This window comes from Pseudophryne corroboree, chromosome 2 (genome assembly GCF_028390025.1).
Source record: "Pseudophryne corroboree isolate aPseCor3 chromosome 2, aPseCor3.hap2, whole genome shotgun sequence".
Taxonomy (NCBI): Eukaryota; Metazoa; Chordata; class Amphibia; order Anura; family Myobatrachidae; genus Pseudophryne; species Pseudophryne corroboree.
In genome coordinates this window covers 174,281,848-174,297,842 of record NC_086445.1, presented here as the reverse complement: position 1 = coordinate 174,297,842, position 15,995 = coordinate 174,281,848, and the positions used below count along the sequence as shown (strand labels likewise).

The following is a 15,995-nucleotide window of genomic DNA, read 5'->3' as shown; positions in this document are numbered from 1 at the left end:
TTTGGTGTTTTGGATTTTACATGCTCTGTACTATGACATTGGGCATCGGCCTTGGCAGACGACGTTGCTGGCATTTCATCGTCTCGGCCATGACTAGTGGCAGCAGCTTCAGCACGAGGTGGAAGTGGATCTTGATCTTTCCCTAATTTTGGAACCTCAACATTTTTGTTCTCCATATTTTAATAGGCACAACTAAAAGGCACCTCAGGTAAACAATGGAGATGGATGGATACTAGTATACTTATGGATGGACGAGCGACTGCCGACACAGAGGTAGCTACAGCCGTGGACTACCGTACTGTGTCTGCTGCTAATATAGACTGGATGATAATGAGTTGAAATCAATATATATATATATAATATCACTAGTACTGCAGCCCGACAGGTAGATATATTTATTATGTAATGACTGATGACGGACCTGCTGGACACTGTCAGCTCAGCAGCACCGCAGACTGCTACAGTAAGCTACTATAGTAGTATGTATAAAGAAGAAAGAAAAAAAAAAAAACACGGGTAGGTGGTATACAATTATGGATGGACGAGCGACTGCCGACACAGAGGTAGCTACAGCCGTGGACTACCGTACTGTGTCTGCTGCTAATATAGACTGGATGATAATGAGATGAAATCAATATATATTATATCACACTAGTACTGCAGCCGGACAGGTAGATATATTTATTATGTAATGACTGATGACGGACCTGCTGGACACTGTCAGCTCAGCAGCACCGCAGACTGCTACAGTAAGCTACTATAGTAGTATGTATAAGGAAGAAAGAAAAAAAAACCACAGGTAGGTGGTATACAATTATGGATGGACGAGCGACTGCCGACACAGAGGTAGCTACAGCCGTGGACTACCGTACTGTGTCTGCTGCTAATATAGACTGGATGATAATGAGATGAAATCAATATATATTATATCACACTAGTACTGCAGCCGGACAGGTAGATATATTTATTATGTAATGACTGATGACGGACCTGCTGGACACTGTCAGCTCAGCAGCACCGCAGACTGCTACAGTAAGCTACTATAGTAGTATGTATAAAGAAGAAAGAAAAAAAAAACCCACGGGTAGGTGGTATACAATTATGGATGGACGAGTGACTGCCGACACAGAGGTAGCTACAGCCGTGGACTACCGTACTGTGTCTGCTGCTAATATAGACTGGATGATAATGAGATGAAATCAATATATATATATATAATATCACTAGTACTGCAGCCGGACAGGTATATATATTTATTATGTAATGACGGACCTGCTGGACACTGTCAGCTCAGCAGCACCGCAGACTGCTACAGTAAGCTACTATAGTAGTATGTATAAAGAAGAAAGAAAAAAAAAACCACGGGTAGGTGGTATACAATATTATATATATATTATATACAATTATATATATATATATATATTAAACTGGTGGTGACTGGTGGTCAGGTCACTGGTCACACTATCAGCAACTTGCAAGTAGTACTCCTAAGCAGACAATCACAATATATATTATACTGGTGGTCAGTGTGGTCACAATGGCAGTGTGGCACTCTGGCAGCAAAAGTGTGCACTGTACGTTATATGTACTCCTGAGTCCTGCTCTCAGACTCTAACTGCTCCCCACTGTCAGTGTCTCCCCCACAAGTCAGATAATATACAGTCACACTATCTATCACTTCAGCAAGTAACTAGTACTCCTCCTAATGCTCCCCAAAATTACTACTGTGTCTCTCTCTACTGTCTCACTCTCTTCTCTATAAACGGAGAGGACGCCAGCCACGTCCTCTCCCTATGAATCTCAATGCACGTGTGAAAATGGCGGCGACGCGCGGCTCCTTATATAGAATCCGAGTCTCGCGAGAATCCGACAGCGGGATGATGACGTTCGGGCGCGCTCGGGTTAACCGAGCAAGGCGGGAAGATCCGAGTCGCTCGGCCCCGTGTAAAAAAACATGAAGTTCGGGCGGGTTCGGATTCCGAGGAACCGAACCCGCTCATCCCTAGTGTTGGATCTGTATCTCCCTCGTGTTTTGGATCTGTATCTCCCTCGTGTTTTGATCTGTATTTGGTTTTGCCAAAAACATCCTTGTGGTTTTGGATTTGTATTTTTGACATAAAATCATAAAAACAGCTACAGTCACAGAATTTGTGCCTGTTTTTGTTCTTACAGTATTATTAACCTCAATACATACTTACCTACATTCTGGCTGCTCTCTGCGGGAGAGAGCAGCCAGGTCGGCTCAACAGGCATGCCGGGGAGCGCTGTGGGCCGGAGGTGGGACAGGGGTGGAGCAAGGGCGGGACGGGGGCGGGGTTACGGTGACGCCTCCTTTAAGCCAGCCCTCCCCCGCTCTGTAATGTCGCGATCACCGGCATTACACTGCAGGGGGCATGGATATGACTGCCATCATCGACTGCCCGGACCGCCCACTTTACACTCAAAGTGGGCGGACGGGCAGGGGGGACCCCTCAAATCGGGAGAGTTGCCTGCTCTTCTGGGGGGCCGGTAGGGTCACCCGATTTTCGGGAGCCTCCCGGTCATTCCGGGAGAGTAGGCAAGTATGCCTCAATAACATTCATTTCCAGTCACTTTTGACCACCTCACAGCTCACAATATTATTTTCATCCAGTTTAGGCCAAAAGGTTGCATCGAGGTAGCTGGATGACTAAGCTAAGCGACAACAGTGGGCGGCACAAACATATGGCACTTAAACTTCCAACATGGCATATCTAGGAAACAGAATGGCACTGCAGTGGCAGACAGGAAGGCAGTGTAATCAACTATACAAACCAACAATTGCCCTGTCCCGTTTGTCAACATAACTGTGGTTAAGTGAATAGTGAGTATAACAGTATTTTGGAGGACACTAATAAGATTTTTCTCATACGTCCTAAAGGATGCTGGGGTCCACTTCATGACCATGGGGTATAGACGGTTCCGCAGGAGCCATGGGCACTCTTAAGACTTTTCAATGGGTGTGAACTGGCTCCTCCCTCTATGCCCCTCCCCCAGACCTCAGTTTTAGAAATGTGCCCGGGCAGACTGGATGCACTCTGAGGAGCTCTACTGTTCTCTGAAAAGACTTATGTTAGGTTTTTTATTTTCAGGGAGAACTGCTGGCAACAGTCCCCCTGCTTCGTGGGACTGAGGGGGCAGAAGTAGGAACCAACTTCCTAAAGAGTTTCATGGCTCTGCTTCTGGCTGACAGGACACCATTTGCTCCTGAAGGGTACTGAACGCTAGCCGTGTCTAGATGCTCACTCCCACAGCACGCCGTCACCCCCCTCACAGAGCCAGAAGTCAGAAGACAAGTGAGTAGAAGAAGACAGATCTTCTATCAAGAAAAGAGACGGCTGAGGTACAGCGCGGCTGGCGGGAGCGCAGTGCGCCATTGCTGCCCACACACACAGGCACTGCAGGGCGCGGGGGGGGGGGGTGCCCTGGGCAGCAAAAACACCTCTATAAACTGGCAAAAAGGGGGCATAAGATGCCCAGGCACAGCCCTACCCCCGCCAGTATAAATATTATGAAAAGTTTCTGAGATAAAAAGGGCGGAGCTTCTTCCTCAGGCAGCCAGCACACTGCTCAGTGCCATTTTCACTCTCCTCAGGCTGCAGAGACATCGCTGGTCCTCCACTTCTGACTACAAGTATCAGGGTGCAAAACAGGGGGGGCACAAGCGAATTTGGGGGGTAATTCTGAGTTGATCGCAGCAGGATTTTTGTTAGCAGTTGGGCAAAACCATGTGCACTGCAGGGGAGGCAGATATAACATTTGCAGAGAGAGTTAGATTTGGGTGGGTTATTTTGTTTCTGTGCAGGGTAAAAACTGGCTGCTGTATTTTTACACTGCAATTTAGATTTCAGATTGAATACACCCCACCCAAATCTAACTCTCTCTGCACATGTTATATCTGTCCCCCCTGCAGTGCATATGTTTTTGCCCAACTGCTAACAAAGTTGCTGCTGTGATCAACTCAGAATTAGGCCCACTCTACACTGTTGCAAAGGCCGTCTCAGAATCAGGACCTAAGGCCCTCATTACCCCCTTGGTGCTTGACAAGTGTGTTTTACTGTGTAAAAAGCGCTGCATGTCAGTGGGCATTTTGTGTTCACAGGCATTAGATACTGGTGCTGGGGTTGTGAACTGGCTGCTCCTAAACGGTGTCCCTCTGACAGATTTTACTGTGGGTCTGTCCCCTATAAGTCCCAGTGTGTCTGTGTGTGTGTTGTACACGTGTGTAAGACATGTCAAAGGCAGGGAGTTCCTCCCCGGAGGAATCCATTTTAGGGACACAGAAGTGTAATGTGGTGGCGCTGCCGGCACACCAAGAGCCTGCATGGGTGAAAGAAATACGTGATAGTATGCATCATATCAATAGGAGATTAGATAAGTCTGAATCTCATGCTGAGTGCTGGAGAAAATCTGTGGAGGATGTGATTTTTCAGGGCTCTGTTCTTCCATCCGCAGGCGACCCCTCTGGGTCACATAAGAGACCATTTGCGAATATTGTGAATACTGATACCGACACTGACACTGATTCTTCTGTCGACTATAGTGAATCCAGAGAAAAAGATCATAAATTGGCAAAAAATGTACAATATATGATTATGGCTATAAGGGAAGTTCTGGAAGTCACGGAAGCCACTCCTGTACCTCTGGAGAAGGCTTATTTCTATAAAGAAAAGAAATCTAAGGTCACTTTCCCTCCTTCCCACGAGCTTAATACACTCTTTGAAGGGATGTGGGTGAATCCTGAAAATAAATTTCGTATTCCCAAGAGAATTCAGATAGCTTATCCTTTCCCGGTGAAGGACAGGAAAAAATGGGAGTCACCCCCTGTGTTAGACAGTGCACTGTCCAGGTTGACAAAGAAGGTATTTCTCCCTGCACCTGGCACGGCTTCACTAAAAGAGCCGGCAGACCGAAAGATGGAAACTACATTGAAATCCATTTATGTTGCCAATGGTACGCTGCTCAGGCCCACAATTGCTTGCGCGTGGGTGAGTCGCGCTATTGAAAAATGGTCAGAAAGCGTGTCATCAGAAATTGACACGATTGATAAAGATGAGATACTCCTTAAGTTAGGGAATATCAAAGACGCTGCCGCATACATGCTAGAAGCGATGAAAGATATTGGACTCTTGAGTTCACAAGCCGTTACCATGGCAGTATCGGCTCGGCGGGCGTTGTGGATTCGCCAGTGGAACGCGGATGCAGATTCCAAAAGAAATATGGAGGCTCTCCCATATAAAGGTGAGGCCTTATTTGGTGATGGACTGGATGCGTTAGTCTCGGCGGCTACCGCAGGTAAGTCAACATTTTTGCCCTCTGCGCCTGCTCCGGCAAAAAAGACATATCACCCGCAAATGCAGTCCTTTCGGCCCAATAAATACAAATAAGTGAGAGGTTCCCCCTTCTTTGCAGGTAGGGGAAGGGGAAAGGGAAAGAAGTCCACAGCAGCTTCAGGTTCCCAGGAGCTGAAGTCTACCCCTACTTCTGCCAAATCTTCAGCAGGACGCTGGGGCTCCTTTGCGGGAGGCCGCTCGGGTGGGGGCACCTCTCAAACTGTTCAGCCAAGGTTGGATTCTGTCTGGCCTGGATCCCTGGGTGTTGCAAATAGTGTCCCAGGGATACAAGCTGGAGTTTCAAGACTTCCCCCATGCAGATTTTTCAAATCGACCTTGCCAGCTTCTCTTCCAGAAAGGGAAGCAGTAACAGCAGCAATCCAAAAATTATGTCAGGATCAGGTCATAGTCCTGGTACCTTTGTCACAACAAGAGGAGGGGTTTTATTCAAGCCTTTTTGTAGTTCCGAAGCCGGACGGCTCGGTCGGACCGATCCTAAACCTGAAAAATCTGAATCTCTACTTGAAACGATTCAAGTTCGAAATGGAATCACTGAGGGCAGTGATTTCCAGTCTGGAGGAGGGGGACAACATGGTGTCTGTAGACATAAAAGATGCTTACCTGCATGTTCCCATTTATCCTCCTCACCAGGCTTATCTGAGATTCGCGGTTCAGGATTGCCATTACCAATTCCAGACGTTACCTTTCGGTCTCTCCATGGCGCCGAGGGTATTCACCAAGGTGATGGCAGAGATGATGGTTCTCCTGCGTCAAAAAGGAGTCAATATCATTCCTTATCTAGACGATCTCCTGATAAAGGCGAGATCCAGGGAGCAGTTGTTACAAAACATCACACTCTCCCTGTCAATACTCCAACAACACGGTTGGATCATAAATTATCCAAAGTCACAGTTGGAACCGACGACAAGATTGTCTTTTCTCGGGATGATTCTGGACACAGAAGTTCAGAGAGTATTTCTTCCGGTGGAAAAGGCTCTGGAAATCCAGAAAATGGTAAAACAGATATTGAAACCATCAAGTGTGTCGATCCATCAGTGCATTCGGTTGTTGGGGAAGATGGTGGCGGCCTACGAGGCCATACAGTTTGGCAGGTTCCATGCCAGGATATTCCAGTGGGACCTGTTGGACAAGTGGTCGGGATCCCACCTACACATGCACCGGAAGATAATCCTGTCATCAAAAGCCAGGATTTCGCTCCTGTGGTGGTTACACAGTTCTCACCTACTAGAGGGATGCAGGTTTGGGATTCAGGACTGGGTCCTAGTAACCACGGATGCAAGTCTCCGAGGCTGGGGAGCTGTCACTCAGGGGGAAAGCTTCCAAGGAAAATGGTGAAGTCAGGAAGCCTGCCTTCACATAAACGTGCTGGAATTGAGAGCCATTTACAACGGCCTTCAGCAAGCGGTGCATCTTCTTCAAGATCATCCAGTGCAGATCCAGTCGGACAATGTAACAGGAAGCAGACTTCCTCAGCAGACACGATCTCCATCCAGGAGAGTGGGGCCTACACCAAGAAGTCTTCACAGAGGTAACAAGTCTTTGGGGAGTTCCTCAAGTAGACATGATGGCATCTCGTCTCAACAAGAAGCTTCAGAAATATTGTTCCAGGTCGAGAGACCCTCAAGTAATAGCAGTGGATGCACTGGTGGCCCAGTGGGTGTTTCGGTCGGTGTATGTCTTCCGTCCACTTCCACTGATTCCAAAAGTTCTCAGGATCATAAGGAGAACAAGAATTCGAGCAATCTTCATTGCCCCAGACTGGCCAAGGAGGGCTTAGTACCCAGATCTTCAGGAGTTGCTTATAGAAGATCCTCGGCCTCTTCCTCTTCGCGAGGACCTGCTGCAGCAGGGGCCGTGAGTGTATCAAGACTTACCGCGGCTACGTTTGACGGCATGGCTGTTGAGCGCCGGATCCTAGCCCGTAAGGGTATTCCCAAGGAAGTCATCCCCACCCTTATTCAGGCACGGAAAGGAGTAACGTCGAAACATTACCACCGTATTTGGAGAAAATATGTGTATTGGTGTGAATCCAAGAAGGCTCCTACGGAAGAGTTTCAATTGGGACGTTTTCTCCATTTTCTGCAGGCTGGTGTGGAGGCGGGCCTCCGATTGGGGTCAATCAAGGTCTAGATTTCGGCCTTGTCAGTGTTCTTCCAAAAACAATTGGCCTCCCTTCCAGAGGTTCAGACCTTCGTGAAAGGGGTTCTGCACATCCAGCCTCCATTTGTGCCTCCAGCGGCACCATGGGACCTTAATGTGGTGTTGCAGTTCCTTCAATCGGATTGGTTTGAGCCTCTACAAGAGATAGAGTTGAAGTTTCTCACTTGAAAAGTGGTGATGCTTTTGGCATTGGCATCCGCACGGCGGGTGTCTGAGTTGGGGGCCTTGTCTCACAAGAGCCCTTACTTGATCTTCCATGAAGATAGGGCAAAGTTGAGAACTTGTCAACATTTTCTTCCAAAGGTGGTTTCATCTTTCCACATAAACCAACCTATTGTTGTGCCAATAGTTACTGACACGTTCACTGAGTCAAAGTGTCTAGATGTGGTTAGGGCCTTAAAGATTTATGTCGCTAGAACAGCTCGAATACGGAAAACAGAGTCTTTGTTTGTCCTGTATGCTCCCAACAAGATTGGGTGTCCTGCTTCCAAGCAGACTATTGCACGTTGGATCAGAGGTACGATTCAGCACGCTCATACTACGGCTGGATTGCCGTTACCTACGTTGGTTAAGGCCCATTCCACTAGGAAGGTGGGCTCATCCTGGGCGGCTGCCCGGGGGGTCTCGGCATTGCAACTTTGCCGAACAGCTACTTGGTCGGGGTCAAACACAATAGCAAAATTCTACAAGTTTGACACCTTGGCCGATGAAGACCTCAAGTTCGGTCAATCGGTGCTGCAGGGTCATCCGCACTCTCCCGCCCGTACTGGAGCTTTGGTGTAAACCCCATGGTCATGAAGTGGACCCCAGCATCCTCTAGGACGTATGAGAAAACAGGATTTTAATACCTACCGGTAAATCCTTTTCTCCTAGTCCGTAGAGGATGCTGGGCGCCCGTCCCAGTGCGTACTTTACCTGCAGTTTTGTTATTAGAGTATATTAGTTTTTTTATTTTCAGGGAGACTGCTGGCAACAGAACCAACTTCCTAAAGAGTTTCAGGGCTCTACTTCTTGCTGACAGGCCACCATTAACTCCCACAGCACGCCGTCACCCCCCTAACAGAGCCAGAAGTCAGAAGACGCGTGAGTATTATTACCGGAGGTCTGCAGAGAGGGATCTCCGGTCATCGTGACGGCTTAAGGTACCACGCAGCGAGCGGGAACGCTGCGCGAACATGCTATCCATAACACAGTGCACAGAAGGGCGCGGGGGAAGGGGGGGGGTGCGCCCTGGGCAGCATGAAACCTATTCTCACTGGCAAAAGGTAGCATACTTTGTATTTACACTGTCCTACACCCCCGCCAGTATAAATATCTATTCTAAAGCTGAGGAAAAACGTGCCATTACAGGGGGCGGGGCTTCTTCCTCAGGCAGCCAGCACACTGCTCAGCGCCATTTTCTCCCAGCAGCTGCAGGGCAAGGAACGCTGATCCTCCTCTCCACTTCTGAATCAAGTATCAGGGTGCAGAAAAGGGGGAGGGGGAGTGTAATATTCGGTGCTAAAACCTATTATTTGTAATATAAACCGCTTAAAGACCTCTGTGTACAAAGTACGCGACACAGGGATTTTGTCTCTGTGTACAAAGTATACGACACTGGGATTTTTTCTTTTGGCGCTGAGTTGTGAACTGGCAATTCCTTTCTGTGTCCTTCTGACAGACTTTACTGTGGGTCTGTCCCCATTAAGCCCCGGAGTGTCTGTGGTGTGATTGTGCAGTGTGTGACATGTCTGAGGCAGGGAGCTCTTCCCCTGAGGGAGCCATTTTAGGGACACAGAGTTGTAATGTGGTGGCGCTGCCGGCACACCACAAGCCTGAATTGGTGATAGAATTATGTGATAGTGTGAATCATATTAGTAAGAGATTGGATAAGTATGAGTCTCATGCAGAAAACTGGAGAAAATCTGTCGAAGATGTGATTTTTAATAGTTATGCCTTTTCATCCACAGGGGACCCCTCTGGGTCACATAAAAGGTCATTTACACAGGTTGTACAGACTGATACCGACACGGACTCTGATTCCTGTGTCGACACTAGTGATTCCAGGGGAATAGATCCAAAGTTAGCAAAAAACATTCAATACATGATTATTGCTATAAAGGAGGTGTTAGAAGTTACGTAGGCCCCTCCTTTACCACAGGAGAAGGCTTACTTTTGTAAAGAAAAGAAAATTAATGTAACTTTTCCTCTATCTCATCAGCTGAACAGTCTCTTTGAGGGTGTCTGGGTAAACCCTGAATCGAAATTTCAGATTCCCAAAAGAATTCAGGTAGCTTACCCTTTCCATGCAGAGGACAGGAAAAGTTGGGAGTCACCCCCCGTCTTAGACAGTGCCCTGTCACGGTTAACAAAAAAGGTGATTCTCCCTGCGCTTGGGACGGCTTCACTGAGGGAGCCGGCAGACCGCAAGTTGGAGAATACGTTGAAATCTATTTATGTGGCCAATGGGACACTACTCAGGCCTACCATTGCCTGTGCGTGGGTGAGTAGTGCTATTGAAAAGTGGTCAGAAAACTTGTCATCAGACATTGACACAATAGATAGAGACGAGATACTCCTAACATTAGGTCATATCAAAGACGCTGCTGCATACATGCTAGAAGCCATGAAAGATATTGGTCTCTTGGGATCAAGAGCCGCTACCATGGCAGTCTCAGCACAGAGGGCGTTGTGAATCCGCCAATGGAATGCTGACGCAGATTCCAAACGGAATATGGAAGCTCTCCCGTATAAAGGTGAGGCCTTGTTTGGAGATGGGCTGGATGCTTTAGTTTCTGCGGCTACCACTGGTAAGTCAACATTCTTGCCTAATGCGCCTGCGAAAAAGACACATCACTCTCAGATGCAGTCCTTTCGGCCCAATAAATACAAAAAGGGTAAAGGTTCCCCTTTCTTTGCAGGTAAAGGAAGGGGAAAAGGAAAAAAGTCTGCAGCGTCTACAGGATCACAGGAGCAGAAATCAACTTCTGCTTCTGCCAAATCTTCAGCATGAAGCTGGGGCTCCCTTGCGGGAGTCCGCTCAGGTGGGGGCACGTCTGAAACTCTTCAGTCAGTTCTGGGTTGGCCTGGACCCGTGGGTCCTACAAATATTGGGGGTCATTCCGAGTTGTTCACTCGTTGGCGATTTTCGCTATACTGCGATTAGTCGCTTACTGCGCATGCGCAAGGTTCGCAGAGCGCATGCGCTTAGTTATTTTACACAAAAGTTAGGTATTTTACTCACGGCATAACGAAGCTTTTTCATCGCTGTGCTGATCGTAGTTTGATTGACAGGAAGTGGGTGTTTCTGGGCGGAAACTGGCCGTTTTATGGGAGTGTACGGAAAAACGCAGGCGTTCGAGTTGCAAAACGCAGGAGTGGCTGGAGAAACGGGGGAGTGGTTGGGCAAATGCTGGGTGTGTTTGTGACGTCAAACCAGGAACGAAAAGGACTGAGCTGGTCGCAATGGCTGAGTAAGTCTGGAGCTACTCAGAAACTGCGGGGTAATCGTTACGAGAAAATTAGCGAAGCTTCGTTAGCAATTCTGCTATGCTAAGATACACTCCCAGTAGGCGGCGGCTTAGCGTGTGCAATGCTGCTAAAAGCAGCTAGCGAGCGAACAACTCGGAATCACCCCCATTGTCCCACGGGTACAAACTGGAGTTTCAAAACATTACCCCATGCTGATTTTTCAATTCGGCCTTACCAGCTTCTATCCCAGACAGGGAAGTGATAGCGGCAGCAACACAAAAATTGTGTCAGGATCAAGTTATTGTCCTGGTTCCCTTGTTACAACAAGGAGAAGGGTTTTATTCAAGCCTATTCGTAGTTCTGAAACTAGACGGGTCAGTCAGACCAATTCTAAACCTGAAAACTCTGAATCTCTACCTGCAAAGGTTCAAGTTCAAGATGGAATCTCTGAGGGCAGTGATTTCCAGTCTGGAGGAAGGGAACTTTATGGTGTCAGTGGACATAAAAGATGCCTACTTACATGTTCCCATTTATCCTCCACATCAAGCTTATTTGAGATTCGCGATACAGGATTGTCAATACCAATTTCAGACGTTGCCGTTTGGACTCTCCACGGCACGAGGGTGTTCACCAAGGTGATGGCGGAGATGATGGTCCTCCTTCGACAGAAAGGAGTCAATATAATTCCTTACCTGGACGATCTCCTGATAAAAGCGAGGTCCAGGGAAAGGTTGGTGCAGAATATTGCACTCTCCCTGACAGTACTTCAGCAACACGGTTGGATCATAAATTTTCCAAAATCACAGTTGGAACCGACATCAAGATTGTCTTTTCTGGGGATAATACTGGACACAGAGGTACAGAGGGTATTTCTTCCAGTAGAAAAGGCTCTGGAAATCCAGAGAATGGTCAAAAAAATTCTGAAACCAACAAGAGTGTTGATTCATCAATGCATTCGGTTGTTGGGAAAGATAGTAGCGACCTACGTGGCCATACAGTTTGGCCGATTCCATGCCAGAGTATTCCAGTGGGACCTGTTGGACAAGTGGTCCGGATTCCACCTACACATGCACTAGAGGATAATCCTGTCATCCAAAGCCAGAATTTCAATCGTGTGGTGGCTACACAGTTCTCACCTACTAGAGGGACGCAGGTTCGGGATTCAGGACTGGGTCCTAGTAACCACGGATGCAAGTCTCCGAGGCTGGGGAGCAGTCACACAGGGGGAAAGCTTCCAAGGAAGATGGTCAAGTCAAGAAACTTGTCTCCACATAAACGTTCTGGAGTTGAGAGCCATTTACAATGGCCTTCTACAAGCGGTGCATCTTCTTCAAGATCAACCCGTACAGATCCAGTCGGACAATGTAACAGCAGTCGCGTACATGAACCGTCAGGGCGGAATGAAAAGCAGAGCGGCAATGGCAGAGGTGACAAAGATCCTCCTCTGGGCAGAAAGACATGCAAGAGCTCTGTCGGCAATTTTCATTCCGGGAGTGGACAACTTGGAAGCAGACTTCCTCCGCAGACACGATCTCCATCCAGGAGAATGGGGCCTCCACCAAGAAGTCTTCGCAGAGGTGTCAGGTCTTTGGGGAGTTCCTCAAGTAGACATGATGGCATCTCGTCTCAACAAGAAGCTTCAGAGATACTGTTCCAGGTCGAGAGACCCTCAAGCAATAGCAGTGGATGCACTAGTGATCCAGTGGGTGTTTCGGTGGGTGTATGTCTTCCCTCCACTTCCACGAATACCAAAAGTTCTCAAGATCATAAGAAGAACAAGGGTTCGAGCTATCCTCGTTGTCCCGGACTGGCCAAGGAGGTCTTGGTATCCAGATCTTCAGGAGTTGCTCATAGAAGATCCTCTGCCTTTTCCTCTTCACGAGGACCTGCTGCAGCAGGGGCCGTGCGTGTATCAAGACTTACCGCGGCTACGTTTGACGGCATGGCTGTTGAGCGCCGGATCCTAGCCCAGAAGGGTATTCCCAAAGAAGTCATTCCCACTCTGATTCAGGCCAGGAAAGGGGTAACGTCTAAACATTACCACCATATTTGGAGAAAATATGTGTCTTGGTGTGAATCCAAGAAGGCTCCAACGGAAGAGTTTCAGTTGGGACGTTTTCTCCATTTTCTACAGGCGGGTGTGGATGCGGGCCTACGATTGGGTTCAATCAAGGTCCAGATTTCGGCCTTGTCTGTTTTCTTTCAGAAACAATTGGCCTCCCTTCCAGAAGTTCAGACCTTCGTGAAAGGCGTTCTGCACATCCAACCTCCATTTGTGCCTCCTGTGGCACCATGGGATCTTAACGTGGTGTTGCAGTTCCTTCAATCGGATTGGTTTGAACCTCTCCAGGAGATAGAATTGAAGTTTCTCACTTCGAAAGTGGTCATGCTGTTGGCCTTGGCATCCGCAAGTAGGGTGTCTGAGTTAGGGGCCTTGTCTTACAAGAGCCCTTACTTGATCTTCCATGAATATAGGGCTGAGTTAAGAACTCGTCAGCAATTTCTTCCAAAGGTGGTTTCTTCTTTCCATATAAACCAACCTATTGTGGTGCCAGTGGCTACTGACACCTTCGCTGGTTCGAAGTCTCTGGATGTGGTCAGAGCGTTGACAATTTATGTCGCAAGAGCAGCTCGAATACGGAAAACAGAGGCTCTGTTTGTCCTGTATGTTCCCAACAAGATTGGGTGTCCTGCTTCTAAGCAGACAATTGCGCGCTGGATCAGAGCTACGATTCAGCACGCTCATTCCACGGCAGGATTGCCAATACCGAATTCAGTGAATGCCCATTCTACTAGAAAGATGGGCTCATCCTGGGAGGCTGCCCGGGGGGGTCTCGGCATTACAACTTTGCCGAACAGCTACTTGGTCATGGACAAACACGTTTGCTAAGTTTTACAAGTTTGACACCTTGGCCGATGAGGACCTAAAGTTTGGTCAATCGGCGCTGCAGGGTCATCCACACTCTTCCGCCCGTACTGGAGCTTTGGTATAACCCCATGGTACTGAAGTGGACCCCAGTATCCTCTAGGACGTATGAGAAAACAGGATTTTAATACCTACCGGTAAATCCTTTTCTCCTAGTCCGTAGAGGATGCTGGGCACCCAGCTCAGTGCGTACTTTACCTGCAGTTGTTATTTGATTAAAAATGTTTTCAGCACGTTTGCTGTAATGTTCATGCTCGTTGGCATGTGTTTTGTTGAATGCCATGTTGTGCGGCATGGTTGAAGTGTGAGCTGGTATGAATCTCACCATTAACTTAAAAGTAAATCCTTTCCTCGAAATGTCCGTCTCCCTGGGCACAGTTCCTATACTGAGGTCTGGAGGAGGGTCATAGAGGGAGGAGCCAGTTCACACTCTGAAAAAGTATTAAAGTGCCCATGGCTCCTGCAGAACCGTCTATACCCCATGGTACTAAAGTGGACCCCAGCATCCTCTACGGACTAGGAGAAAAGGATTTACCGGTAGGTATTAAAATCCTGTTTTCTCTTACGTCCTAGAGGATGCTGGGGTCCACATTAGTACCATGGGGATGTACCAAAGCTCCCAGAACGTGAGGGAGAACGCGGAGGCTCCTGCAGAACTGATTGACCAAACTTCAGGTCCTCAGAGGCCAAAGTATTGAACTTGTAGAACTTTGCGAAAGTGTTCGACCCTGACCAAGTAGCCGCTCGGCATAATTGTAAAGCCGAGACACCCCGGCCAGCTGCCCAGGAAGAACCCACCTTACGAGTAGAGTGGGCCTTAACAGACGTAGGACACGGCACGCCTGACGTAGAATACGCATGCTGGATAGTGAACCCGATCCAGCGAGAGATCGTCTGCTTAGAAGCAGGGCACCCAATTTTCTTGGGATCATACAGGAAAAACAGAGAGTACGATTTTCTGTGACGAGCAGTCCTCTTCACAGATTTTCAGAGCCCTTACAACATCCAACTGGCACCACAATAGGTTGGTTGATATGAAAAAAAGGATTACGGGGAGTGTATACCCCGTTAAATCGGGCGCTAGTGGATTATATTTAGGAAAACACCTGATGAAAAGTATATAGTGTGATAGCAGCTCCTAGAGGGCAACTGGATGCCTTATTCAGAGATATATAGTTTAATGTTCAATAAAAAACATTAAAGGAGCGCTGATATCAAATAAAAAATCATTTAATAATAAATACGGTGGAAAAAACCACCTAGAATGATTAATTGAAAGTTTAAAAACAAAAGCAGTGCAAATACATATGCATATATAAAGTTAATCACATTCACAATAAATAAATGTCACGATCCAGGTAATTCCTTATTAGTATTTACCTTTCAAATGCCTCCTGAGACTGTCCCAGTGTCCCAAGCCTGGATTCCATCTGCACTGTCTGTGTGCAGCACTCTGCATCTCATTGTCTCAAATCTCTTTACTGTGATTCTGGCAGCTTCATGGTTAAACTCACATGCAAGTTACAAACAGTCTTTCCCTCCAAGTTCAAACATGGGCGCAGCCATGTTTGTTTTCATCACATGTTACTTTTCAGCCAATCAGCTGCACTCTGCTCCCAGCCTGATTACACAGTAGCTGCACTCTGGTCTCTGGTTAATTGCCCACCAATCCCTGCTAACCTGTGGGTTTAAATAGCCTGTCCCAGCATTGAAGGATGTCAGTGCTTCAATGGTCAGTGCTTACTGTCACAACTGAGGGCTGATGACCGTGGCTGGGAGCCTCAGCTGTAGGGGCTGACGGGTACTTGAACTTAGGAGGAGCCATGTGACTCCTGGACATGCGTAAAGACAGTAACAAGGATGCCCGAAGGCGTGACCACGACAACTGGAAATATCTTTCAGTGATTTTATTAAATGAAAAGTCATAAAACTTGCAAAAACAATAGAAAGTCACAAGTGGAAATTTAGGCGTGCAACTGGTTAATACCAGTAACCTGGAATGTAGAGAAAAGTTCTGTAAACTGTAAATGAACTAGGGTTCGCTGGAAAACTGTAGTTGTTGAAGAGTGGCTGCTGGAAAGCCGGAA

At 47.6% G+C, this 15,995-nt stretch overlaps 1 protein-coding gene across 1 annotated transcript in view; it reads right to left on the bottom strand.

The window, feature by feature from the left end:
- The window catches only part of RACGAP1 (Rac GTPase activating protein 1), a 121,746-nt gene extending 106,211 nt beyond the window's left edge, over positions 1-15,535 (bottom strand). Inside the window, exon 1 of the mRNA XM_063952032.1 lies at positions 15,289-15,535. Within this exon, the coding sequence (XP_063808102.1) occupies positions 15,289-15,338 (50 nt within the window). The 5' untranslated portion in view covers positions 15,339-15,535. The remainder of the gene's footprint in view (positions 1-15,288) is intronic.
- Positions 15,536-15,995: the final 460 nt, after the last annotated feature.